General features: G+C 39.6%; 2 protein-coding genes across 2 annotated transcripts; both read left to right on the top strand.

Annotated features, from left to right (window-relative positions):
• Nucleotides 1–9,621: 9,621 nt before the first annotated feature.
• RB195_014894 (uncharacterized protein) lies at nucleotides 9,622–9,912 on the top strand (the record flags this gene model as incomplete). Its single annotated transcript, XM_064205346.1, has 1 exon — nucleotides 9,622–9,912. One exon carries the CDS (start codon nucleotides 9,622–9,624, stop codon nucleotides 9,910–9,912), a length of 291 nt encoding a protein of 96 aa, XP_064061227.1.
• An 8,665-nt stretch (nucleotides 9,913–18,577) lies between these two features.
• On the top strand, nucleotides 18,578–24,479 carry RB195_014893 (uncharacterized protein; the record flags this gene model as incomplete). Its single annotated transcript, XM_064205345.1, has 5 exons — nucleotides 18,578–18,656; nucleotides 22,824–22,941; nucleotides 23,499–23,611; nucleotides 23,743–23,871; nucleotides 24,424–24,479. 5 exons carry the CDS (start codon nucleotides 18,578–18,580, stop codon nucleotides 24,477–24,479), a joined length of 495 nt encoding a protein of 164 aa, XP_064061226.1.
• Nucleotides 24,480–26,517: the final 2,038 nt, after the last annotated feature.

Raw genomic sequence — 26,517 nt, 5'->3', positions numbered from 1 at the left:
GAGGAGAATTCAATCGAATGTGATATCATTCGGCAGATAATTCCTACACAGTGGAACTGTCAACTTCAGTTATGGATTTGCTCCATAGGCGCCATGAAATCCGGATATTTGTAGAAACACTAAGATTTTTTTTTATCGCATTGGCCTCCTGAAATCCACCATCGACTATCATAGTTTCCTGATTCCGATGTCGTATCTTAGAAAGAATATAGAAATCCAACATGTACCATGTTTCTAGACTGTTCGCTGATAGCTGCTGAAAAATTCGAGTACATAATAAAAAAAGAGCGGGACTAGGTATTTGATCTCAAAAATGTCACGTATTTGTAAGAAAAGAGAATCAAAAATTTGACTGTTCTCAAAAGAAAAAAGCTCTTTAGTGAAGTCTCGTGCTTAATCTTCTCCGTCTCGGAATGCAAGTCTTTTAGTCAACTTGAATTGTGTTCGTCAGGTTTTGAAAATATCCAATATCCATACGTTCACGTCCTCTAGTCGTATTCGATCATGTTCTCCTAGTTTTTAGTTCCTGATAAATAAGAGAAGAGGTGTCTTCGTAAAAGTTTTTCGGAGATCAAAGTAAGCTAGATAGGTGAACCTCTGATGTCCTCTCAGACCATTCATGGCAAGAGAAACTAACATGATCAAAGTTCTTCGTTCAGATACTTTCGGTTTGCACCAATAATTCAAAGTAGGACTTCCACACTCTCAGCCCTTTCTGTTCCTAGTTTCAATCTGGAGCCGATTCTGCTGCTGATATGCGTGCACTTTTGAGTGGTGTCCAGCTGCCGAGAGTGAGGATGGAGCAAAGATGTCAGACCGTTGAGAATCCTTTACGTCAGAGTGCTGCGATTGTGCTTTTAGGCTCTTAGAATAGGCTTATTTTCAATAAAATCGACAACCAGACAAGCTGTTTAAGAAAAAGAACTAATTAAGTGGATCCACATTCGCTAGAAAGACTAGCTAGTATTCTTTTATCAAACGAAATATTCTGAAAGTCATTGGTATGAGAACCTCTCAAGCACTTTCTGAGATTTCCTATGAAGTTTTTACTTATAACGTGACCGAAGAAGAACATTTCACGCTGTTAAATAGACTCTTATTTGACAAAAAACAACAGAGAATACTCTTTTCGAAGCTTTTCTTCTATTTGCCGTTGCTGATTTTTTAACCCTTTTTTGACAGAAAATTTATGGAAAAGGGAACATAGGGATTGCTATTTATATGTTCGCCCATGCTCACTCACTGCTACTATGTTTTGGTTTTTTAGACAGTTCTGTCTATCTGCTTTCGGTGCCCTGCTAATCATCGTTTTTTCATCATTAATCGCATTACTTTCTTTTCGTTAAAAGGAAAAAGTTAAGAGCTTCAAAATCGTGAATCATTTGCTAAACGTACCAAAGCAAATTCGGAACAATTGACAGTCAGAATGTAAACGTTGAATTCTTAACGGAGAAATCCATCAATTCCATTTTCAGCTCTTTTTTCGCCTCTTTTTCTCATCTTCTAATCAGCATCCAAGCTTGATTAACGATCAAATCTATGGACTCCTGTGCTCAAAAATACCTCATTCCACTCCATTGCTTCAGGCTAGCTAATACCAGTCATGGATGATTTCAACTCAGCTACGCATATCGCCTTTTTTGCCTAAGACCTTTAAGAGAGCACGCTAGAGTTTTTTTTTAAATAAAGCAAAACGATTAGAGATATTATGTGGAATTATTGATGCTGGAGAAATTTTCGAAAGAAAGTTCTTCACTCGATAAGCTGTCAGTGTTGTTAGCGGGACATTTTTCAGGTAGCGTAGTGATGTATTTTCCGATTGCTTCATTTTTCGACCCTCAAAAAAATAGCTAGTTTTGCTCTTCTCATATCCGAATGATTTACGAAGACGTTCGTACCTTTGAAATATGTCGTCCTCTTCACCTGCAGATTCCTCATATGACACTGCTTCCGGACGACGGAAGTCCTCTTTTCCGAGAATCTCCCAAAGCGTGTCCTATTTCGTTTTGCTTGCTATAGCTAGAATTCTTCAAATGCACTCTTAGTCGCCTCATTCTAGTTGACTGGGGTGACTCGGGAAGAATCTACCGTGAATCGCAGATCTTTTTACTCCATGGCTTATTTGCTCACTCCCACAGCGTGGGTTGAAGGCAGCATGTCACGAAATTGACGAGATGTGTTGGAATCTCTCTATGAAGGGAAGGAGTTAGGTTAAGATTACGACTACGAAAGCAGTAATGCTCGGTTCCCTATAGAAAGCATGGGAAATGCTCTTGTCGAACGAATTCTTATACGAGACACTAAAAAACGTGTCTGTACACTCGCAAGCATATGCGCCGCGTCTGCCTGAAGAGGAAACGTCAACAACCTTTGATTGTCTCCTCGGTAGCGAACATGGCGAGTATGCGTGCGCCCGCATACACGATACGTTGTTAGGCGCCTCATGGAAAAATCCCATAGACCATTCCTTTTCAACGTTGTTTCTCGGAAATGTTAGGGGAACTGAGCATGGTCGCACTCTTACTCGCGACCCAAACTCCTATCCCTATCTTTTCGTGAAGATACCTCAGCGTCGCCAAAGTTGTGGTGTGCTGCGTCTGAACGTTGCTTCGCTGATTGTCGACGTTGTGCTTATTGGCTTCTGTTATTCGATTCCACTAGTTCACGTGATGGATTTCAGACTGGTATTGTTTTTCGCTATCAACCCTTACACTGTTGTTACCCCTAGCGACTTTCCCACACAGCTTAATCGACGTCTGCTTTTGCACTTGCCACAACGTAACTTCAAGTTATGTTCCGCTCTTGGAACCCGGCAGTTTCGCCGTTATTATTAGCAATCTTTTCCCCTATGATCACTCACCTTATGAGCATTATGGCCTTATGTTCCGCAACGCTATGGTGCATGGCGCTCCCCTCATAAAGGAGTGCATTTGAATATCTTCTATAGATTTCAGGAATCTAAGCTGGTTCTGCGATTAATCGCTTCACTTGTCATTTCTTCGGATTTATTTCATCCCCGAATATAACTCGTCTAATTTGGCATACAAAACATTTACATGGTAGAATACTTGCATCTATTTTATGTAGTCTTTCGAAGGTGTGGTCATCGCTTAGTGACGAGTTCGAAGACTTTATTTCTCAAAAACGATTACACTAACAAAACGCTTACGCTACAGTACTGCCAGCGAACAGTGAAAGTTTGTTTAGAAGTGCTCCTTCGGTTCTTCCTCAATTATTAGGAAAAGTTTCATAAGATTTCTGATGTTTTTGGCTTCACTCAAATTGCGTGCTACATCAGAAATCGTACATCGGAAACTGAACATTAATATTATTACATAGGATTCCAAGCATTGTATTGATTATTATTATTACCATTACTATTATTATCATCATTAATTGCATCTCAGGAGGTGTTACGATATTTCGTTGTTTTGTGACTTTCTTGCTTCAGCACTGATAGTGACTGCTCACGCAGCACAGGTGGAGTTTCGTTAGACTTTCCTTATATCATACTTTTCCTTTGAAAGGAACCCTTATCTCACATTCAACCAATCTCAAGGAGTTCTTGATGTGAGTAGAAAAGTATTTTCAGGAATTAAAAGGAACTTCTAGTAATTAGAATGCTCTTTGCCAGATTACGATGAGAACTTCTATATATTATTCGTTCCTGTACACTGTTTTCATACAGTTCAACGTACCTCGATCTCAGCGCAACTAGCATACACATGCAAAAGCCGGAAACTCATTGAATTAGAAGGGCAAACTTGTAGATTTCCTTTCGCTACTCCACAAACACACTTATTTCTTCTTTCTTTTGAAAAATTGGTGCTTACAAACAAATGTAATTTGGCAAAGACTGGAGAAAGTCGTTACGAAATTCTCCACGGTTTTCTTGCAATCTCTATACAAAATGAGCTACTTTCTGCAGATTTTCTATTCGTTATCTCATAGCTTTCTTTCTAAGAGTTATAACATAGAATAAAGATGCTTTTTTTTGCTAGGAGAGTTTCATATTCTGTTCTATTTCTTTTTGTTCAATTTTTTTCTTCTCGGAAGTATTTTCGAAATTGTTCAGTTTGTTTGAAACGGAAAGTACATAGCTATTATAAAAGGAGGTCTGCTTAAAGCAATAGTTGTACGAGCCGCCGGATTTCTTTTTGACATAGAGGAGTTCTGTTTTCAGCAGTTTCCTTAACTTCCTCTACCTTGCCAACAAGAAAATCTATAAATCAATGTAGAGCTCTTTATCCTACAAATTTGTCCAAGTAGAATTATCTTATTATCTCATTGTAACTCACTTTTCCATTTCTTAACTCACATATGATCGGTCAAATTATCCAGCAGTCGTTTTTTGGATACTCTGACTGTAGAGTTTCTGCAAAATAAGGCTGATGGTTGCTTCAAGCAATGTAACTATAAGACAAAAATCATGAAAATTCCGCAGTTTTTCTAAATCCACTGCGCAGGTGGGCTTCTCTTTGTGGTAGCTTGAAAACGGCAAGGGAATGGTTATTTTATAAAACCGATTCTAGCAGAATAGAAAGTAGGCACATATCTTCTCAACTCCCCTAGACATGTTTCCTGATTACGCGCTCTTTGTTCGATTCATTCGCTACCCTCATTCTTCTATGTATCCCAGGTGTTGTTGTTCTTAGGGTTCTGAAAAAGTAGAGCTCAGATTTTCTGCATTTGCTTGCCCATGCCGAATAAACTTTTTAGAGACCATCAATCTTTCTGATTGTGCTGTGAGTGGGGAACAAATGGAAGTCAGCAGGCATATATTACCACTGCAATGTTTTTCGATTGCACCACACCAGAGCTTTGCAAATCACATTGAGTATAGTAGTACTAGAAAAGCGCACTACTCTGAGAATTTTTCCAGCAATGTGATTGCACGCTGTCTTCTGGGTCGCATCGAATAAGTAGTCAGGTTGTTACCTTTCTCTCACTATTATTAACTTGTTCGGAAAATCCTGCCCCAAACGTTCAAAAAATCAAGAATTTTTGATGAAATGGATCGAATGCTCTAGCATGTGCAACATCCTTGTAGAGTGTTCGTGAAGCATTTCACTTGTGTCTGCATAAGGCGCCCCTTTGTGAATTTGCAAAACATAATAAGTGGATAAAATTTTCGAGCGATCGCCTATTGCGAGATGATCCATGAACTCAACATCACGAAGTGAATGAATGCGAAGTCAGAATGCGAATCCACTGTTTCCCTTTTGACGGTCATTACTGCTCGCTTCGCTGCATATGATACTTGCTTCCAAGAAAACGGCACAGCGGACGAGCGGCTTCTCTTGACAGTGACAGTGGCCTACTTCCTACAGACAAAACTGTCACAGCAGCAGCATACGTCTCTCACTGTCCTGTCGCATGACAACATAGTGTTGCACGTCGCTTCGGACATCCGCGAAAAAATTGCACAGCTCTGCTGGCATTGAGTTGCTCTTCCGTCGTATTCGCCGGACCTTGTTTTGTCGGACTTACCAACTTTTCGGGCCGCCGAAGCATCACCTGCCTCGGAACCTCCTGAATTCATGTCAGAGGGCATCAATGATTTGCCCAATAGATCTGCGAAGCTTGTAAATATCCACGGTGATAAAGCGTCTGTTCTTTTGTTAAAGGTGGTTGGATGCAAAAGATCCTGAATCGATTCTATTTTACATATCGATAGGATACTTTTAGACTAGAACTACAAGCATTCTGACTTTTGTTGGGAATCCGAGTATGAACAAGAGAAACGAGTGGTTGTGGATTATCGGAGACCTCTCCTCATTCGTATTGTTACGTGAACTGTAGATCACTGAACTATATATCTCAGGGATCCAAGTTCAATCATCAGCTAGAATTCAGGTGACACTTACGCAATCGTAATAATGCGGTCAACTCCGCAAAAAAAGAAGTGTAAATAAAGGTTGATTGCGCCTGAGAAAATTGCCTTCAACTAGCTTGGAATCATATCTCTAGACTAGCCGAAAGGGAATACGATATTTAGTAACCCAAGTTGGAGGTACAACGGCAGTCTCAGGTCTCTGAAGAGGGCGTAAGTTTAGGCCGCACCGACGTTTGAAGACCTTACAAAAACTTTTACGTTGCAATTTGCGCTTGGGAAGTATTTGTTCCTGTTCAAATACAGGCCACGGGTATTCCGAAAAGTAAATAGGTAGGTTAGTAAAATCTGAAAAACTCGTGGTTGTTCGCCTAGATTTCATTGATTCGTCTTATGAAGCTTGTTGTCAAGTTCTTTCTTAAAAAAAAAAAAACCTTCTCCAAGTACTTCTTTTGTCAACTTCTCGATTTTTGGCTTTCGAAAGAAGCAGCTGAATAAAAGCAAACAAATACAACTGAATCCAATTTTTCATCTTTTTGAAGCAACCAAATTTTGCACTTTGGCTGATAGCATTAATTAACATTAACTTCGCCTTTCTTTTAGCCACTGCAAAAGACACTCATCTCACGCTTTGCAACCTATTTTTGCCTTCTTTCTGGATTACTTGCTGAATATCGACCTGGGTTTCCCACTTGCTTACTGCTTTTCCACAGCGTATCACATGATATATGATACGGACGACATAACTCATTCTCTTAGAAACCAGAAGAGAATAGTCATTATGTCGAGTTGCCGACTTCTGAGTGATATTCACGTGGAAAAACATTTGACAAGGAATGGAATTTTATTACAATAATACAGTATTACACAGTACAATTATTATTTTATTACAAAAATTCCTTCAACAAATCAAGAGAAAATTCCCGAGTATTGCGGAGTTGCTCTTCTACTCGATAGTTTCTCATGGCCCATGCCCTTGGTCCGCTGTATTTGATGGACTGAGTTTAGATTAATTTCATGGCCCAGAGATAGATGCCTTTTTTAGATTCCCAGCTTTAAGTGCGCTCGGACATCCATCTTTGAGCTCCTTGGGAGCTTTTCTATCACCGTTTGAGCAAGCCAATCCAAAAATGATAGCTCCCATTAATGACAGAGGCCAGAGCACACTTTTAGCTTTCAACTTCCCATAGTTATTGAAAAAGTCAGAGAGTTCACTTCATGTCATGTAAAAGAGGTATGCGCTGCAATTCTTGCCGCGCATAATTATTTCATAATACCAATTTCATAATTTCAGTTTTATCCAGACCTGCTTTCTTCTATAAAAATTCCTGCCCACATCTTCCCTGAAATCGATATACGCACTTGCAGTTCCCGTAGGACACTGGATATCTACTTTTCTTCGATAGCTTATAGTGAACGTAAATGCTTTTTCTTCGGGCTCCATTTCTAACAGACACAGCCATTCATAATTTTCCAATGAAAAAATGTTCAGAATCTGGTAAAAAATGGTGCGAGACCAGTTCGATTCTCTAGACATCACACCAACTCCACACTTTTCTTTCGATGTTTCATGCTAATTAGACGCGCCCATTGGTGGTTTCCAATGCGCAGCTGACTTCGCCACCTCTTCTCAGATATGCTTCCATGATTTCGCTCCGGGAAGTCTCGTTGCTGTGCTAACTTTCTACGGATTAAGTCAGCAACATTCACTACAATCATTTACAGCTACGCTGACCCTTAGCGTTAGGCTTCACATTTTCTTCCTCTTTGCCAGAGTACTGTATTTAGGCTGACATTGAAGAGATCCAGATGTAATGAATTCAGTTCAGACAAGAAAAAGTTCTGCCATGCAGACTTTTTTCTAGGAGATAGTTTTTGTCTCACCCTCATATTTCGCAGTTTTCAGTTATAGCATTGCGCTAGGAAAAGAATAAAAGCATAGAAGTAGAATACAAACACATGCGTTGACCCATCCCTATTTTGGTTCACCCGACAACAAAATCGTAGATCGAAAGAGTCAGAATCCTAGTGGTTTAAAGGCATCACCCCACGAATCTGAGGTGGTGCAGATTTCAGGTGGAGTATTCGTATACTGGATGGGAGACTACGGAGAGGGAGGTGATTCCGTCCATTTCTTGCTAATTGCCGTAAAAAACGGCCCCGAAGATGCAGCGCCGCACAAGACTGGCGCGCTCCAATCGAACCTCTTGTACAAAATGGTGCGCCAAAACGAATAAAGCCGTATCTTCCGGGCCGTTGCTTACGGCAATTAGGAAGAAATGGACGGAATGACCCCCTCTCCGTAGTCTCCCATCCAGTATACGAATACTCCACCTGAAATCTGCACCACCTCAGATTCGTGGGGTGATGCCTTTAAGGAACCCGCATGCAGGCCATCACAACGATATATCAAGTCAGTGTTTTTGTCTTTCCAGGCAAATTCAGCACCAATTTATTCAGCATAGTGGGGCAGATGATTGTTGGTGTTAGGTGGTCCATTGAGGATCATGATAGTACTGAGGTTTACAAAAAACACCAAATGTGTGAAATGGATTAGGAATGAAATTACTTGATAAAGCCTTTCCTCATTTGCGAACTACTCAAGCTCTACGTCCACCATCAAAATTTTCCACGATTAGTGGTTCGAGAAAATTTTCAGTTACCTTGCCTCTCTTCAAACCGCTAGGTTCCTTCAAATAGTAGGCGGAAACCTTAGAAAACCAAAGCAAACATTATACCTGGCCTGAGCTAGACTACAAAGTGGGGACTTGAACGATAAGGACTTTTTGAGTCGTGAGAACCATGATTTTCTGGGATTTTTGAGAATAAAACACATTTCGGTTTAATTTCGTTTATGTTTTCCAGACACGCACAATGTCCGTGTCTGGAAAAATACGAAACCGGCGTAGTTGTTTTTTTTTTTAATAGGCACGTATTACTACTGTATTAAGCCGTACTCAAGGTAATTTCCGGAAAATTCCCCTAAGTTCCACCCGTCATCACGACCGCCTTCGATGCCTATTATTCTTTCGGCTATTTGTTTTTTTTTTGTGAAGAGAATACATTTTTGCAGTAGCCAGGTTGACCCTCCTTGGATCTTTTCTATTTCTCGAATTGAATTTATTTTCTTATAAACGGACAAAGAGAAGTGAAGCTGAAATTAACAAGTATTGCACTGATAAGGCCCACTTTCTTCGTGTGGTGCCATGATCCAGCTCAATATTCTGAAAGCAGCCTGTTTACGTAGATGCTACCTGAGTTTGAGAAAATTAAGAATAATTCAAAGAGGAGTTTGACGTTACACTTCGCAACCCTCGCATTAGCTACAGAAGAAAGCGACGACCTTATTCGTTAATAGCTGTTCGCCTGTAGGTAATGTCATATTTCTGTTCTTCTTCGACTAATTAGTCTAGAATTCTCTAATTGTTTTAATTCCTTAAAAATGCATTGTTTTGAATGCAAACATCTCGTATTCACTTCCCGGAATAACGCATAACACTGACGCACTCCCCCTTTTTAATTATTGGCTAGTATTTCTCTACACGTCGCTGTTAAATCGGCCGAGAGTTTCCCTAGAAATTTCATTATTTCTTATTCTACGTCCCTGCCGAAATTTTATTTTCTTTGATGATTCCTCCGGATTCGAATACTTCTATTTTGTTTCACTTTTGAGCGCATTCATCTGTTCACTTTTGCTGCTGTGCTTCACGCACACAAGGCCACACTATAAAAGAAGGTATCAGAAATTAATCAAACAAAAATATTGCACGTAATAGGTTGTTGCATAAATGATGGAATTTTTTCATACTTTTGAACTTTTCCCAGATGACGATGACAGAACAGATGACGTACCGCCGTCGATTGATCGCACACCATGCGATCGTCGAATTCCTCAGTTGCTTGGTGCGGAATTTGATCCAATCGCACTTCGTCAAACTGGAGGGGGTCACTTCGTTGAGGTCGAAATCGCCTCTTTGAATCGCTTAGGACAGTTCTGCGCCATTCTTGCTGACACTGAGTCTTCCCCGTCATTTTACAAATTTCGCAAGCAGCTTCTGTGGCTTTCGCACCTCGATTAAACGCAAAAACAGGATGGAGTCGAAAATGCTCATTTTTGTTAGTTTGGCAGTCCATTTTATTGAAATAAAAATTAATAAAAATTAGGTCAGCGAAAAACACTTTAAAAAACTACCTTGTAGAGAAAGAAATGCTCTCTCAAACTACTTGTTACACAACATAACTCTTTTTTGTCCGAGAGTATAAATTTGAACAAACGCATGCGTCAAACAAATACATAGAAGTATAGGACAATGCTGGAATCTCATTCTTTTCAGATCATTCTTTCAGTACAAACGGTTAATGTTTTGCGGTGAAATCTCTTTTTTTCTCGAATCAACGATGATTCTAAAAGGACGATCTCTGCACGTTCTGCCCACTCGGCTATTTTCAGTCACGAAAATAACCGAGTTGCAATTGCGGGTAAAAGTTGCATCCGCTCTGCTGCTTGGTAGAAAATCTTTCTTTTTTGAAATGGGCGCACGAGTTTTTGCCATGGATTCTAAAGTAATGAAGACTGAAATCATCAACCATTCATCGATCCACCGTGCACTGCAAAAGACATGAGTTAGACATGAGTTTTGTCTCATTCGTAATGGTGCTAAAACAAAAAAAAAAACTCACTTGGAGAATACTCATTTATTAATTGAATTTTATAATTCTTTATGTCTTTATTATCAAGCCTTTGTAACTTCTTCAATGTTTTGAGGCAGTCAGCGTGCACAACATTGCACATCTGAGCCTATTTTATGGACGTGAACCCAAACAAAAGTTTCCTAAACTTTTACATTCTCCATTTCCCTAAATTTTGAAGAAACTGAAAAAAAGCAAATAAACACTTGTAGATTTTGAAAACAGGTGCTTTTGCTACTGAATTCAATCAGCTCATTTTTTTGGAACAAACCCGTAAAAGTGAGTTTGGTTGCGCTTGAAGCTCCACTTAAAAATCAAGCATTGGAGTGTTTGATTGGCTGAGTTTTCAATTTTTTTCCCCCAGATTCTGAGACATTCCTATCGGATTTCGGAATTTTTCGGATTTGCCCTACATGCACTCCTACGTGTGTGAGAAACACAGCGCATGGAGTTCGCCTGAAGATGGAATTGAATGTGAGGCAAAATGAATTTGCTGAAGCTGAGTGCCTTAGATTTATAGGATGAAGACTTATCCCCCTTTTATGTATTATTGAGTTCTGGACTCTGGTAAACTAACACAGATTTGCTGAGTTCACACAACTCTTTTAACCCACCGATTCCACCTGCGGTGATTGCACGGTTTTTCCTTTCTCCTAAAGTGGTGTGAATACGTGCCTGTCTTCGGGCACTACATCCTGCCCGATGTTCTCTCTGGGTTTTTGTGCTTTTCAACTTCGAGGGGTTGGTGTAGCGCAGTGTCAAGATATTTGCAGCATTCGCACGATCGATGGTTCGAGATCGCCCCAAGCCAGCCAAGTCTTCATCCTACAGTCAATAAGTTGGTGCCAGATCTTCTGGGGATAATGGAAAGTCTTCTTGATAGATCTGCTCAATTTTCCGGACATGCTGCATGGGCGTGCATAAACGTTAAACGATTTCCAGTTAACGTCGAATGCGTTGAAATATCCCTGAAGAATGCATCAACGGCAAGCGCTTAATCTTTATCCCTGTTTTGAGTGCCTGGTTTCGAGTGAAATCTCAACAAACTGGCTATTCCAGAGCTTGCGAAGCAACTAATCAATACACGTATTCCTAAAGAATTCGTGGTCTTGTTTCGACGTTCCACCGCAAGACATTCTAGACATTGATTTCGGAGGATTTTATTTGCTTCTTTTTCGTTTTTCCGTTCCGTCACATGACTCTATGCATTTGCTGAAATTCGGCACCAACCACGTTCACGGAAACTCGTCCACAGAATGGCCTTTTTCTTACCATGAATTTGCTCATGCATAAGAATCCTTTGCATTATTCATAGGAAGACTTCTGTGTTAGTTCTCATCTAATGTCTTTGTCTGAAAAGCTCCCAAAGTGTAAGTTAAATGAACATCAATAGTAGAATTAAACAGTCCACTTTAAAAATTTAAATATACAAGCAAGTGCAGAAATGCAGTTTGAGTGACAATGACTGGACCTAGTCGTCTCAAAAAAGTTTTCGCTGAAGCTACAGCACTGACGTGAAGCTGAAGTCGTAAAATTCGTAATTCTTGTGTCCTGATGTGTCTAAATGGCGTCTGTTGTGTACACATGCACCACCACCCACGTCTATAATAAGAAATTTGAAAAAAAAAGTTTCCCTCCATTTCTCATAACGACCAGCAGCAGTTGTTCCTATAGAGATCAATTTTGCTGCTACTTCTATGCACTTTTGAGTATATATTCCGCAGTATATATTCCATTCTTCAACTCTTTGATTGAGAAGTACGGTATTCTTCTGAGTGTTTGTTTGTTGTTTAATTGTTTAATTATCATTGTAATTTTAGTATATATTTCTTTAAATACAAGTAAATACACCTTTTCTTCTCAAATAGTAGCCATAACTAATAAGAGGCATATTCCGAAAATATCTCCACTATTATTTCTTTGAAGAAAGTCTGCCTCGAAGAAATCCATGAAAATGCCACTTCCACGTTCTTTTCAGTTTTCTCAGTGTCGTTTCCATATGTGCTTAGTCCCCAACTCCCTGGAATTATTGATCGCCTGATAATGTTGTTAGCGCTTAATTAGCGCTTAATTAGAGAATTAAGGGTTGCCTGCAGGATACGGCAAAACTATTGATGTCCGTGGGTTGCACTTTTGCATTGTCGCTATGCATAAAGCAAATACATCCATACTTCAAAACAGTCCCCCTTCCTACTTTCGGTGCTCGGAATTCCAAAGTCTTCTGGTAATTTCATGGATACGATTCAAGCGTTTGCTGACAATTTCTTCCTGTGATTTTTTGACAGCTACCTTCAACATTCTGGGTGAGTGTTGCTGTTCAGGTATCATTCATTGGTGCAGTAATTGATCTCTCCATCATCGTGCCTTGGTTACATGGAATAGAGAAGAATAAAAGCTACAGAAATTTGTTTGTCTTATAGAATAGTTTTATAGGGAAACTTTATAGAAATTTTTTAGAGGACTTATAGAAAAGGATAGGAATTATCTGTGAATTCATGGACAAATATTCTCAGGTTATAAAATCCAAAACCCAGCTTCTTCAGGGCTCATCCAGAAGTTTACCTTTGGAACAGTTGTGTCCTTCATCTCAGTTGAATACATCTTCATCTTGCACTAGCATAATGGACTTAGTGTTCAAAACAATGAAAAAGGAGGTATTCAAGCGAGTTTTACAAGTGCATCCCTGCCCGGGTGTGAAATTGACGCCCACGAGGCGGGAAACTCTGTTATCCACCGGATTTAAAGCCGCCAGTATTGAGGGCAAAAATCAAGAAGACATTTTTTGATTGACAAACAAAATTAGTTCTTGACTCTTGGAAAAAATGTGGGTCACTTCTATAATAGAAAGAAATTTCAAGAAACAAACAAAAACAACATGCATCAATTAAAGTAAGAGAACACCAAAAAGTCGAAGCTGGGTCCTCTGTGTGAGTGGATAACGGTAGGGGTGCACATAGTTAGCAAGTTCGAGAAGAATCAAGCTCAATTTACCCAACAAGTCCAAAGAATGTGTACGTAGTTGCCCCTGCGTTCTTCTCTTCCCATGGACACTGATCATTGTAGGTAAGAATTTAAAATGCTGGAAATCCGCAAAAAGTGTGCAATTGTTGAGGTGAGATAGCTTCTGAGGGCTTATTTGATTTACATTGGTCGCTGGAGCTGGACGACGGCAGAGTTGTTCAGATCCTACAGCGTAATGGGTTGCAACGTTGAGGCAGCGAAATCGTACAGGCTACAATACACGCGTTTCTTCGGATTACTGACAAACTTAGACGTGATCTCTCTTACACACCTGGAAATTATAACATTACTAGTATTGTAATATGCTTTCTTTGAAGCTGGATGTCTTTACAATGTGTCGATGTGAAAGTTTTTTCTTCTCAGTAAATAATCTGACATTCTGCTGCATTTTCCACACTTAATTTAAATGGGTTTCACTCCTTCGCGGGTCCTGAAGGTGATGAATTCGCTGAGCATCCCTCCTTTTCGCTTTTTTAATTTAACATCCAACGTCCCATCGTTCTGAGGAATTATTTCCGCTTCGTCGTAACTGGATTTTTATACAGAAACTCTCATTGTTATTTATCCTCTATTATCTTCGTTGAGGTGAAGGAGGCAAGAGCACGAAGATCAGGAATTAATGTTAGCAAGAGTGAGTCGAAGTCGAATCGAAACACATCTCTTTTTCCTTTATTTTCTTCGCCGAATACAAAGAAGTAGTGTCAAGGGATGTGCTTAAAGGCATCACCCCACGAATCTGAGGTGGTGCAGATTTCAGGTGGAGTATTCGTAAACGGGATGGGAGACTATGGAGAGGAGGTGATTCTGTCTATTTCGTCCTAACTGCCGTAAAAAACGGCCCGGAAGATGCGGCGCCGCACAAGACTGGCGCGCTCCAATCGAACCTCTTGTACAAAATGGTGCGCCAAAACGAATGAAGCCGTATCTTCTGGGCCGTTTTTTACGGCAATTAGGAAGAAATGGACGGAATCACCCCCCTCTCCATAGTCTCCCATCCCGTATACGAATACTCCACCTGAAATCCGTACCACCTCAGATTCGTGGAGTGATGCCTTTAAATGTACTCATTATTCTTGAGATTAATTCCTGACCTTCGTGGCCTTGTTTCTTTTTTCTTCCCTACCCTTTTTTTCAAGCTCATCTCTGCTGCTACGTGCAGAACTGCAGGTGCGACTTGATAAAGCTTAGAAATCGTCCGTTTGCAGCCACATATATCTGCTCTCCACCTCCCTTCCAGTCTTCTGTTCTATCTGCTCTGTTTTCATCCATACTTTTCTGGAGGAAAACAACTCCCGTACGGGGACCTCCTGAACAAATTCTGTAGTGTGATCATTTTTTCTTGCTGTCCCAGTTACAACTGATGCGTAATACAGAGGTGTTAGATTGGTCCTAGGTCTTAAACTCGTCAAAGAGTTTTGTCTCTCAAATATTGTACATGTAATCTGAGTGGGTACTACACAAGTTCATCCTCACCTTCGCGCAGTGCCCGTCCAAGAATTGAATGGAAAGCGGGAAAGTTGAAGGGCCGGAGCTTTAAAGTTGTTTCGACAATATTTTGTTTGCTCTACTATAACAAGAGAAATAAAGGTTAAACGATAAAGTTTCTGGCGTTAATCAATCCGCTTGGGATGCGCCCCCACGTTCACTTCAATTCAGAATCGTTTGAGGTTTACGAATGTGTATCTGGCCTATACAATGACTTGCGGTGGCTAGCCGATGTGTGAAGTCAGTGCTTTTATCCTCCCAGACAAGTCTGGTACCAATTTACCGGAGGGATTCGAACCTCCGATCGATCGTGCAGGAAGCGGAACCTCTAACCGCTACACCACACCCGCCCATAACAATAGAAATAAGTCCTAACAATATCAGTTCTTCATAGATTTCGAAGCGTTTCTAATACACTGTGGCAATTAACACCACGTTCGATTAGAGAAACAATTAGCGTAATGAAGAACTTGCGGGTGTAGCGCAGTAGGTAAAAGACGTCGGTAGTCGGTGACTGCACACTGTGACTGACCAATGGTTCGAAAAGAAGCTAGTTCCAACCAACCCTTTCATCCCTCCGACGTCTACAAATTGTTGTCAGATTAATCTTAGAGCCGAATGTGAAGTCAGTGCAAAAACACTGACTTGACGTTCGGCCAGCCTCCGCAAGTCATAGTGTGGCTGCACGCATTCGAAACCTCAAACGGTTCTGAATTGAATTGGTCAACGCCATGCGCTTTGATCTTCTTTTTTACTTGGAGAACACGTGGCTCTCCAAGCATCCGACATATACTAAACCATTATTAATGAGTTACTAAGTGATTGTGAACCAACATATTTGCAAAACGTTCCCACAGTGCAAATTCCCACGCATTATCATTAGCGCATTCATATTTAAATGAATGTTAACAGACATTAATTGCTCCTCAGTTTAAAATTTTGAAGAAGTATTTTCAAGCGACTGCTGAGTTGTAAGAAATCGAAGTTAATGATCCGGGAGAGAAAAATTCGACAGGAAATGTATTGACACAAAATAATGTGTCCGACGGAGCAAGTGGGGCGACTCTGTTTGATAAAGTGTCCAGAAGATAACGGGGCTGGCGTCAATCCATCCTCTTTGGATGTGAAAACAGTTCCGACTTCTATGCAAAGTCGTTTAAGGTTTATGAACGCGTATCTAGCTTATACTATGACTTACGCGGTTTAGCCCATGTATCCAGTCAGTGATGTATCCTCCAGGACAAGTTTGTCAACAATTCATGAGTCTGCAAGGTGTGATAGGATTGGTTGGTATCGGGCCGTTTCAAAACACCAATCGAGCCTCAAATGGTTCTAATTTTCGTGGTTCAGACTCGAGATTGAATAGATTCGAGAGGATTCTATTCACAGCCAATTTCTCAAACTGACTGAACCGCAGAGATATTTCGAAAGGTCCTCCGAAATTCCTTGATCTTCATTCGTTTGTCTTTATTTGAATTGCAGAAGGGGTTAAAATTTTGTAAACCAACTTTGCAAGCTTTTTCCTCCGGCAAACTCTATAATATTTCTTTCGTCAGGCTTCGAACCAAGGTGTACTGCTGAACAGAAATTCATTCCAAAGTAACGCAGTTTCTGTACTATTTTCTTGTTCATCAGCAATACGTAACTCAACTTCATTTTACCCTTACAATTTGTCGCCACCACAGTCATACATCAAAGTGTGAATGAAGCAAAACTATTCACAAGTCATGTCCTGCTGGGTGAAACACCTAGTGGATCATTGACACCTCATTAGTAAACACATTTAGGGGTACTATTTGTAAACAATAGTGTTCTCACATCACCACACAACCACATATTGTGTAAGCCGAAGTGAAACTGAGAAAAATACCTGAAAAATGAAAAGGAAACTTCAATTAAAAAGAAGTAATAACTAGTGCGGGATATTGCAAGAAAAAACCACAACGTAAAAATGAGGCCTGCGAAATCAACAAAATCGTGTGAATGCAGGTAGGACTGAAGGCTTGTGGAAACAGTAGAAAATATCCGGATCCGTTAGATTTGTGCTTCCGCGACCAAAGGGAGAGGTACAGCATTTTCTGATTGATGGATCCTTCTGTGTCAGGGAATTCAATGGTAGAAAATCTACTTTGTTGATGGAACTGTGATAAAAACCGAGTGCTAAGACTTTTCACTTGGTTAGTAGAAAGACGTGAGTGAACAATGGGTGTGTTCCTCTAGCATTCTATTGAAAATCAAAGTTGAGCAAAAAATCCCCATAAGAAGTCTGCTATTTTTCCAAAGTTAAGAGGAAACGATGGCTACATGGGACGAGGTGATTCCAATGCTAGAATTACGTGCAGGTAATTCAATGTGTGCGGCATAATTACATATAATGGAACTTCACTTCTATCACATTTACATATTCCTTGAAGTAGCAAGTTTTCTCTTTTCAGGCGGAGACTTTTGACAAGCAAATAGCAATAAAAAGTAATGGGTATTCGAAGAGTAAAAAGAATAGAAAGGCGAACAAAGGAATGGCTCCTCTTCACAGTTGAAGAAAGTAAACTGACTGTTTCTGAGTACTGTTTTCTTTTGAAAATTCTACATTAGTATTAAAAATGAACTATGGAACTAATTTTCGACGAGCACAGATGAAATTTCTAGTCTGTCAACTTAGCCACTATGTCATCGAAGCAATTTCTGACTTTCATGCAAGCTGTTAGCTGTATGTTCGCATTTTGTTTCAGCTGGATTTATTTGAAAGTACTGCCTTCTAACATCGAATAGGTATTGGATGAACGAACAAATCTGGAAACAATTCGTCTACACCTAATTTTTTGGCAAGCGAGACTCATTCCTATTCTCTGAATCCTTCGAAAACATTTCTTCCATTCCTCCAAACTTTAAATTTTAACTTATTTAGTTGAAAACATCGTTAGGTGTTCCTTAAAACAAAGAAAAGAAAGGACACAGCTGACTGGAATTACGCCTAGGTTTCATACTGCAAGGTTGGCGCTTCATAGCATACTGTGTGATGGGTCGGCAGGTCATTCTCCTGCTAGAGAAGGGGAGAAAATATAGCACTATATGAAGGAAATGTATTTTTATTAGGTGAAGTCACCGTGACCTACTAACACGATTTAAAGGTAGTGAACTGTGCCCACTTTGTATGCTGAAAGTTGAAAATTCTTTTTGTGAAGCTCATTCGAAGTTATTTTGGCTGCAACTTTGCGTCTATGCCCAGGAACACGAATGTGTTTCTAACTCCGTCCATTTATACTCAACTTCAAGAGATCTACCGACTTTAATATTAATGGCGTCTGGACGTATGACATCTGTGCACATGTACACACCGCCAAGCGGTGTCAACTCAACCATCTGGTGAAACGAAAATTTCCACGAATATGTGTGTTCCTTCCATAGATTTCCCATCATTCGGTAATCAATCTTATTGTTTTCATTCGTATGTTACGGTATGCCTCGTGAACAATTCCTCGTGTGACATGCGCGTTTTTTCTAGCATTTATTCTTGAATTGTTTAGTTGCACAGTTCTATGTGATGAGAGAATGCCCGTCGTTAAACGCGGTCTCGTCGCCCCACAGAACACCTTCCTAGAGAATGTCATCCGCAGATGTAATAATGCTGGTTCGTTTTTTTTTTCTGACCTTTATGGTCTTCTCAAGTTCTATTTCTCAAAAGCAGCACTCATTTCTTTTTTCCATAGTCCTCGACAATTGTGAGTTATTTCTGTTTACTTTTTTGTTCAACTTCTCTTCTCGACGGTTAATAATCCCGACCAAGAAAATTTATAAGATTGTGGGTGCACATTTCCAATATCTGGTTTCTGGTGTTTGCGAATTCTCTGCAATAGGTTAGGCGATGCCTAGGCTGCTGAAAAACAAGTAATAGTTTCATTTGCGTAAGTAGATTGACTCTCGGTGATTAATGATTCCACCCACTTTAATAGTCTCCCACTCACAAAAGACATCACGGGGGTTCTGGCATGGCTTCATTTGATTATTCTAGAAAATTTTCAAATATGTGTCGGTCCTTTTATCATTCTTGAAATATGTGTTTTACTTCTGACTGAGAATTTCCAAAGAATTTTTTGGATTTTTCAGGAAACGTTGCCTGTTCAGAAAAGTCTCTGTTGAGAAATTTATAATTATAGGACTTGAGATGACAAAAACGGCTCTGTTGAGTCAAAACCCCTCGAAGCTCGATGCAGCTCCGAAGTGTTGCGTTGCGTTGCATCCGTTCGAAGCGGCGCGATGGAGCGTGCGGTTACGACCGATGAGGAACCTTCGCTAGTTCCACATATCTCTGCAGCCCGAGGTTGAAGCCCTGAAGGCTCTACCTCGATTGCAGCCGCTGGCTCCACCGCGCCGCTTCAATTGCAGCCGCTTAGGCAACTGCATCGAGCTTCAGGTCGTTCTCACTCGACTGTACTGATTGAAAGTAGTTAAAACAACCATTTTTTTGCTAGACATTGTGCGCCTCCACAGCTACGAATTTTAGGAATATGAGATTTCTAGATATGTACCTTTTTACACCACTGTAAGACTAATATTAACAGTATGTGTTTTTAATACGCGAAAGTGGAAAAATATCAAGAAACGTACACTCGTTCGCTAATATCACAATTTTTATGTAAAGCTGTGAAATACAAATATTACCTTCTTCGAATCGTGCTTGGATCGATTATTCGAGTTTTTCCTTTACGTTCTCTTCTAGCACAGCTAAAAAGAAAACTTTCAAAAGCGAAAGTAGAAACAGTCGCAAGAACCATAATCAAATTCCAAAAATATACAGGGTTAATCCTTAACAGTGCTTCGATTTCCTATGATGATTTTTGATGATGATGATGATGAACCAAATTTGGTATTTAGATTTTACAGCTTACCTTTCAGAGGAGACTATCATTACTTTTAGAAAAAAAAGTCGTTAAATACATTAAAGACTAGCTATGAGCATTTTTGCACTCTGCGTTACTGCACTGCAAACAAGTACTTTTATTTCCAAGAACTCATTTATCTTTTGATATCAATTTTGTGAATAAAATAAAGGTGTTTTTACAGGGGGGAAGGACCGTTAAAAACAAATAATAAGTAATAAAAATAGAATTAAATAAAAATATTGTAATAGAACAAACACTTCCTAATTTTTCCACGGACCATCTGCTACGCTGAGTTGACTGTGAAATTAATATTCTGCAGTTTTATTACAAAGAATTAACCTGAAAGTGAAGGTCTGTTTAGTTGGTGCGTATTTGAAAGAAAACCTACTGTTGGCGGAGAAATGTAAAGCGTTCTCTTAATTTTTCACACTATGTTGAAAATGGCAAAAAGGAAGAAAGAAAAAGGGAAGAAGAAAGAAGAAAGAAGGAAATCAAAATGACGACAACAACAATAATAAGCTCCTCCAAGTTTTGGAAGCCTATACACTTTTTAGGTGGTGCTCAAATAATGAAATAAAATAAAATAAAATAATCAGACAAGCTCAAGACAAGACAATGTGCAATACGAAAAATTATTGGATCTTACATTCATCTCCCTTTTAAGTTCAGGGAGGCAGTAGTTTGTGTCGCAAAGTGGTTGAATCGGTCTTGGACGTCCACTGTTTTTCTTTCTGAAAATTAGTTGAGACAAAGTTAGGGATTTTAGCGAAATTCTGGGCTTTTTCTCAACTTTGAGTTAAAAACGTTAAGAAAAACGGGGAAGGCCATCTAATACTCTAGTAGCAGAACTCCTTCCTTATAATGCATAATGTTCCAAACCGAAGTAGTTTCCATAAGGTATACGCGCTGAGTTGCTAGCCTTGTACGAAATTAAACCCATTTTGACGAACGGTAAAAAATCCGTATTTCAGACTTTTCTTCGTTACCGTAGTGCGACTGAAAGATCCGCCGTCATCTTTTTATTATAGTACCAAGGAAGACACCTAACTGGAACTTTATCTCTGTAGATGTTCTGGATATCTGCAAAGCTAGTTGAGAAAATCCAAAAGTAGAAAAAATCTATTATTTTTTAATTAAGTTCCGAAGAACTAGGAACGGCAGAAGCAGCAAATTGTGCACGTATTTAGACAAAATTTGCGTCTACGACACTGCGAAATTGTGCTGCGTGAAGTTTTCTGTGAATTTCGTTGTTGAGCAACTCGTGCAGCCTACTTTGCGCTAATTTTACTTTTATTTCCAGCTTGAATGTCTTTTTTCGGGTAGTAATGACGTCGAAATTTCCTTTTCGGGAGAGTAGGAAAATTCATCATTGTTGAACGAGAAATATTCTTATTTAAATCTTTTAAGCTGAACTAAAAAACCCTACTCCTGTCAAAAATTCCCGACTTTTAGAATGAAAGCGACGGTAGACTGTGCCCCACCCGACAAAACCGAAGTTGTCTCAGGCCTGTCACCAAACCAGAAATTACCTGTCTTGATGAGTATCCGGGTCTGTATGTTGAATTGGAACTGTCGGAAGATTATTGAAGCAGTGAGCAAACTATGAAGGAAATTCCTCTTCCGCGGCTTCTTAGTACTCAATGCGAAGCCACCTCTGTCCATTTCTCTTGAATAAAGTGATTAGACAAGAATTTGCGCATAAATAAATTTGTAGTAATTGTATTTGATAGCTCTGATAGAAAGTTAGCTTTTCAGATGGAGCAAAATTAGCTAGAAATTGGATTAGGTTGATACGTGATTTATTTTACGTTCCGCTACCCTCAGAAGTCTTAAGATGTTATTTCTAATTGATCGCACTTTCTCCACGTCTCCGATGACTTGTCTTTATACAGAAACTAACCGTAAATAGCTGGGTACGACTTCGCACGGCTTGAAGCCAAGCAAAGGCGCATCCAACTACCGGACACGGCTTTCCTAGGCATTTGTGCCCTGATCTCGGCTAAACTATTTTCGCTGTACAGGAAACGAATCTAATTCATTTATTTAATTATTACGTTATTTTATTTCGAAGAGATGTGTCGACCCTTACAACCCCGTTTCAACGCCTGCTAGGAAAATTCCAACGCGCGCTGGACACTGTTTATCGTGTATACCTCAGATGCAATTGTAACTTCCTGGGGTTTTCCATTAAGTCAAAAATTGTAACGGCAGTCCAGCACTATGTACTCGGTTTAATAGAAAGTCGTCTCGGAGACATTTCAGATTGTCAAAACTGCGACATGGTTTTACTTTTCTTTCTTAGACCAAAGCTTCTCCATGAAAATCGGTACTATTCTTGAGGACGATTGAGTTAGCTATCCAAAGGACCGCAATCACGTGTCCGAAGGCGCCAACATTTCAATTTTTCATTTCATGGATCCCAAAAGCTCGAGAGACCCAAAGAAACCCAAAGAAATTAATATGCAGTGCTTTTTCATTCAGCACTTTCTTCTCTCAGACCACGGACTACTTTCTACTTTGAGACGCATCGGTGCGGTTCTTTGGTGAATTAGGTGAATGCTGCATAGCTATCGTGAAATTTCGAAAGGCAACGCCGGAGTTTTAGGTTTGAAAGGGAACTCTAACACTGGTTCTGAGAGAGTGGCTTTCAATTTCCTCTTCTCGTCTTTAACTACGTTTTTACTTCACTTCCTCTTGAGTTTGCGATTCTTTCGATCGTATAAATTAATTTCAATTTTTTTTTAAAAGAAGCTGTGTGTTATTACTTGTCTTCGAAATGTTCTACCAACGAATTTCAGTGATATCATATCATGTTGAGTGATGAATTCTGTTGTAGAAATGGTACTGAGAAGACTTCCATAGGTCCACCAAGATATTTGCTTTTTTCTATATATTCGAGTACTGCAAAATTGCAGACACTTCCTTCATTCTCGCAAATGCACAAGTGGTTGATTATCCGATCGTGTACTGCAATGATGGTTTCTCGAAACTTGTCGGCTATTCACGAGCGGAAATCATGCAGAAGCCGTGCTCGTAGGTTTATGCATTTTTTAGGAACGTTGTTGTATAAATTTGGTACCAACAACTGAGTTCATGACTACCTACCATAAGATACCTACCTGCAACCCTCTTAAAGAACTGAATTTGATTATTATTTTGATGGATGAAACGGATGAACAACAATTTGTTTTAATATCATAGTTTTCAATAAAGTAACACTTTCAAGACCTTGAATTCTCCAGTTTTTGCTATTCATTTGCGTATAAGGGCTTTTATTGAACAATCAGTTGGAGTTTTCATCCTTTTACCGCAATGTTTCACCTTCAATTTGGTTCGGACTGTAAATAGTCTCAAACAGTGCTCTTCTCGAGATTACCTTAACAATAAGGTGTGCTCTCAAAATACAAAAAACAACTGTCACTCCTGAGAAGAACACCAAACACAAACTTAACATTTCAAGAAATAATAATTATCTCTAGTGTCTTTCCGAAATATAGGGGAAACAGTCATCAACTACTGCGTTTAAAGTGTAATTAACAATAGCCTCGATTTTTCAAAATGAATTTTGCAATGTCAGGAAGAGCTTGTAGACTGGCGTTTCTCCATGGCGAGCACGGCGACCCTACAAATTTTGTACGAATTCAAGAGGCCTTGGACAACGGTAGAACCGATCAGGCGGAGATTGGATTGTGTAAAAAGAATAGTAAGTGCTATAGCGGTCCACAGTGTTACTGTTGATACGTGTACGTGTATTATTGGTATGTGCTCATAATGTCAAATTCTCAAAACTATTTTTATAGCTGTAATGCTCTTAATGTTGATACGTCCATTTAGAAACTCCCATTTGGCTGCTAGTTCATCTGGCACCAATCAAAAATGACAAGGACAACGTGGTGTTGTACTTGTGCCAGTTTAAGGATATCACCCCACTCAAACAACCACTCGACGAGGAGAACAACAAGGGTACTTATTTCTCATTCCGATATATTCGGGGATTTCTTTTTTTTTGAGTACCGATATTGAAGTCACGAAGTTTTGGCTCTTTTCCCAGGGGAGGAAGAGATGAGCAGAGCTTGATTCAACGCTTATACTTTCAACTATCACACTACACGGGGGTGAACCCAAATTCAAATAAGATTAATAATGAATTAGTCTTAGCAGACCGCGCATAGCTACTTCTCATTTCCACGAGGCATGACTCATTTCCATTAGACGTTGGAATGGAGACTACACCATTTCTAGGTTCTCGGGTTTCTTACCTACCAACGTTGCCGATATCAGAATTCCCCACTGTTTCGACTGTTTTCATACTCATTACTCTTATTCACTTTGCATTCTCCTCTTATCTATTCTACCACGCATCAATTGCGGGTGCAAAGGTTTTTTTTGTAACTCTGAATCTTTATTCAGGAATGCTGGTACAATATATTTTATTCAAAAAAATTGTCCATCGTTAGCTACGACTTTTCTTCACATTTCAGATGGCATACGGATTCCAAGTTCAAAAAAATTCAGGTCTTGTGAGGCTACCCAAAAATCGACCCAATGTTCGGCTTTTTTGTAAGAAGTGAAGTGCAGCTCGCCCAGGCTATTGGTCATGACCGGAACAAGTGGTAGTCGGAATAAGCACTGTCTGGTGATCTGGTGATTGCAGCGGGTGGGACAGGATATCCTACTGAAGCCCCTCCAAAGTATCCTTGACGATTTTTGCAACATGTGTTGAGCATTATCGTGCTGTTAGATCACTTTGTAATGTCTTTTGACGTTTGAGCTTTATTGCTCAGCTCAATTGCATCAATTGTTATTGATAGCACTTTCTAGTGAGGTTTCGTTAGGTTAGAGTAGCTCTTATTTGGTTCACTCCGAGCTGATCCCGCCAGATCAACAACGTTAGCTTCTTGGCATGATTGTTCGGCTTGGGCATCGAAGTTGATGCATGACCGGGCTGACCTCACGATTTTCTGAGCTTTGGGTTGTTGGTGTGGGTCTATTTTTGTCCCCATCATAATTCGATGAAAAAACCCTCACGATTTTGCCTTCGGAGCAGCTGTTCGAATTTGGAAAAACGGCGTTCGACGACACTAGGCTTGAGTTCTTACGGAATCCAACTTTCTTGATTTTGCACCATACCCATGGCCTTGAGACAGCTTGAAATCGCTTGGAGAGCCACTTCCAAGTATTCAGCGAGCTCCTCTTGAGTTTGGCATAAATCTTGGCCTAATAGAACCTCCACCTCAGTGTCTTTAAACTTTGTAGGCCTCTCTTCGCATTTTTTGTAGCTGCTGTCTAATCATCACTTTTAAAACCTCGGAAGTACTAGTCACATGTTTTATTAATGGAGCATGTTCTCTGTATTCTTCACACAACAATCAATGTCTGTCAGCTGCATTTTCTTAAAATTAAAACAACAAAGCGGCGCTACCCAGAAATTGTGTTATGTTGCGACAAAGATTGACATGGCCAGGGCAGAAACAAAGTAGATTGTTTACTTCAGCAAAAAGACATTTGCTGATTTTTAGAGAGAAATGATGACGCCTCATCACTAATATTGTTACAAGATGGCCGGTTGCGTTTTGTTGCCAGTTACACCATCTTTTGTAAATCTCTCAAAACTTATTTGTACCCCAATATTTCGTGCTTAAATAATGAATTGTCGCTGTGCACCTAATGTTCTTTTTTTTAGATTTTCTCAAGACTTATGCTTCTAAGAATCATTGTCGCAGTTCAATAAATGCTTCGAGAGTTGGGGAATTTTGTTGGAATATTTTTACTTCTTCTTTCTTTCCAGTAACAAATCTGACATCGCCACTCATCTTCCTTCGACACCCTTCTTGAGGAATCCCCCAAAACTTTTGAGTTAGAGAACCTCATTGAATGGAGCTATGCTTCTGTAGACTTTAATCTGAATAAAGTTTTAATTCTGAAAGCGCTTTTGTTATTCTTTATTAACTCCTGGCAACAAGATGGATTAGGAGTGTTCCTCGTGCAATTTCTATCATTTTTCCTGAACATTTTCAGTAAATTAACGTTAAACTACCTGATTCTGCCATAAAATACAGAGAGCATTTGTCAAAGTGAGTAGTTTAAACACTTTGGATGGATCTACAGGTACTAAGAAGCCCCACGGCAGCAGGTTTCATTTTATCCCTTCAACGCTCACAGTCATGGAGATACATGGTCCAAGTGTTGCTTTAATGTTATTTTTCACCGACACAAAAAGACTTGGACAATTTCGTAAATGAGCTTTTTGTATCTTATCCAAATCTAAACCTAAATCCATTTACTTCGATTTTTAACGTTCTCTTAACAGAATCGTAAATTTTCAATTTTGCTTGAGTCTTGATATGAGCTGTCAAATTGTCTGGAAATTTCGAAAATCCCTCAAAGTCGTTATAGGAAGAAAGTATGAAGCGTATGGCTTCGATCAATTACATACTGTGCCTATACGTTCGATCTCAATTCGTAATCATACGAGGTAAATAAATGCATGGGCAGTTTTATAATGACTTGATGAGGCAGACCGGGGTGTCAAGCCAGTGTTTTTTTTATCCTGACAATCAATTGTGATACTAAGTTATTTTCATAGGGACGAAAGGATAGTTTGGTACT

Source organism: Necator americanus, chromosome V, assembly GCF_031761385.1.
Source record: "Necator americanus strain Aroian chromosome V, whole genome shotgun sequence".
In the NCBI taxonomy this organism is placed as follows: domain Eukaryota; kingdom Metazoa; phylum Nematoda; class Chromadorea; order Rhabditida; family Ancylostomatidae; genus Necator; species Necator americanus.
The sequence above is the reverse complement of the archived record's forward strand: the minus strand, read 5'-3'. Positions and strand labels throughout refer to the sequence as shown.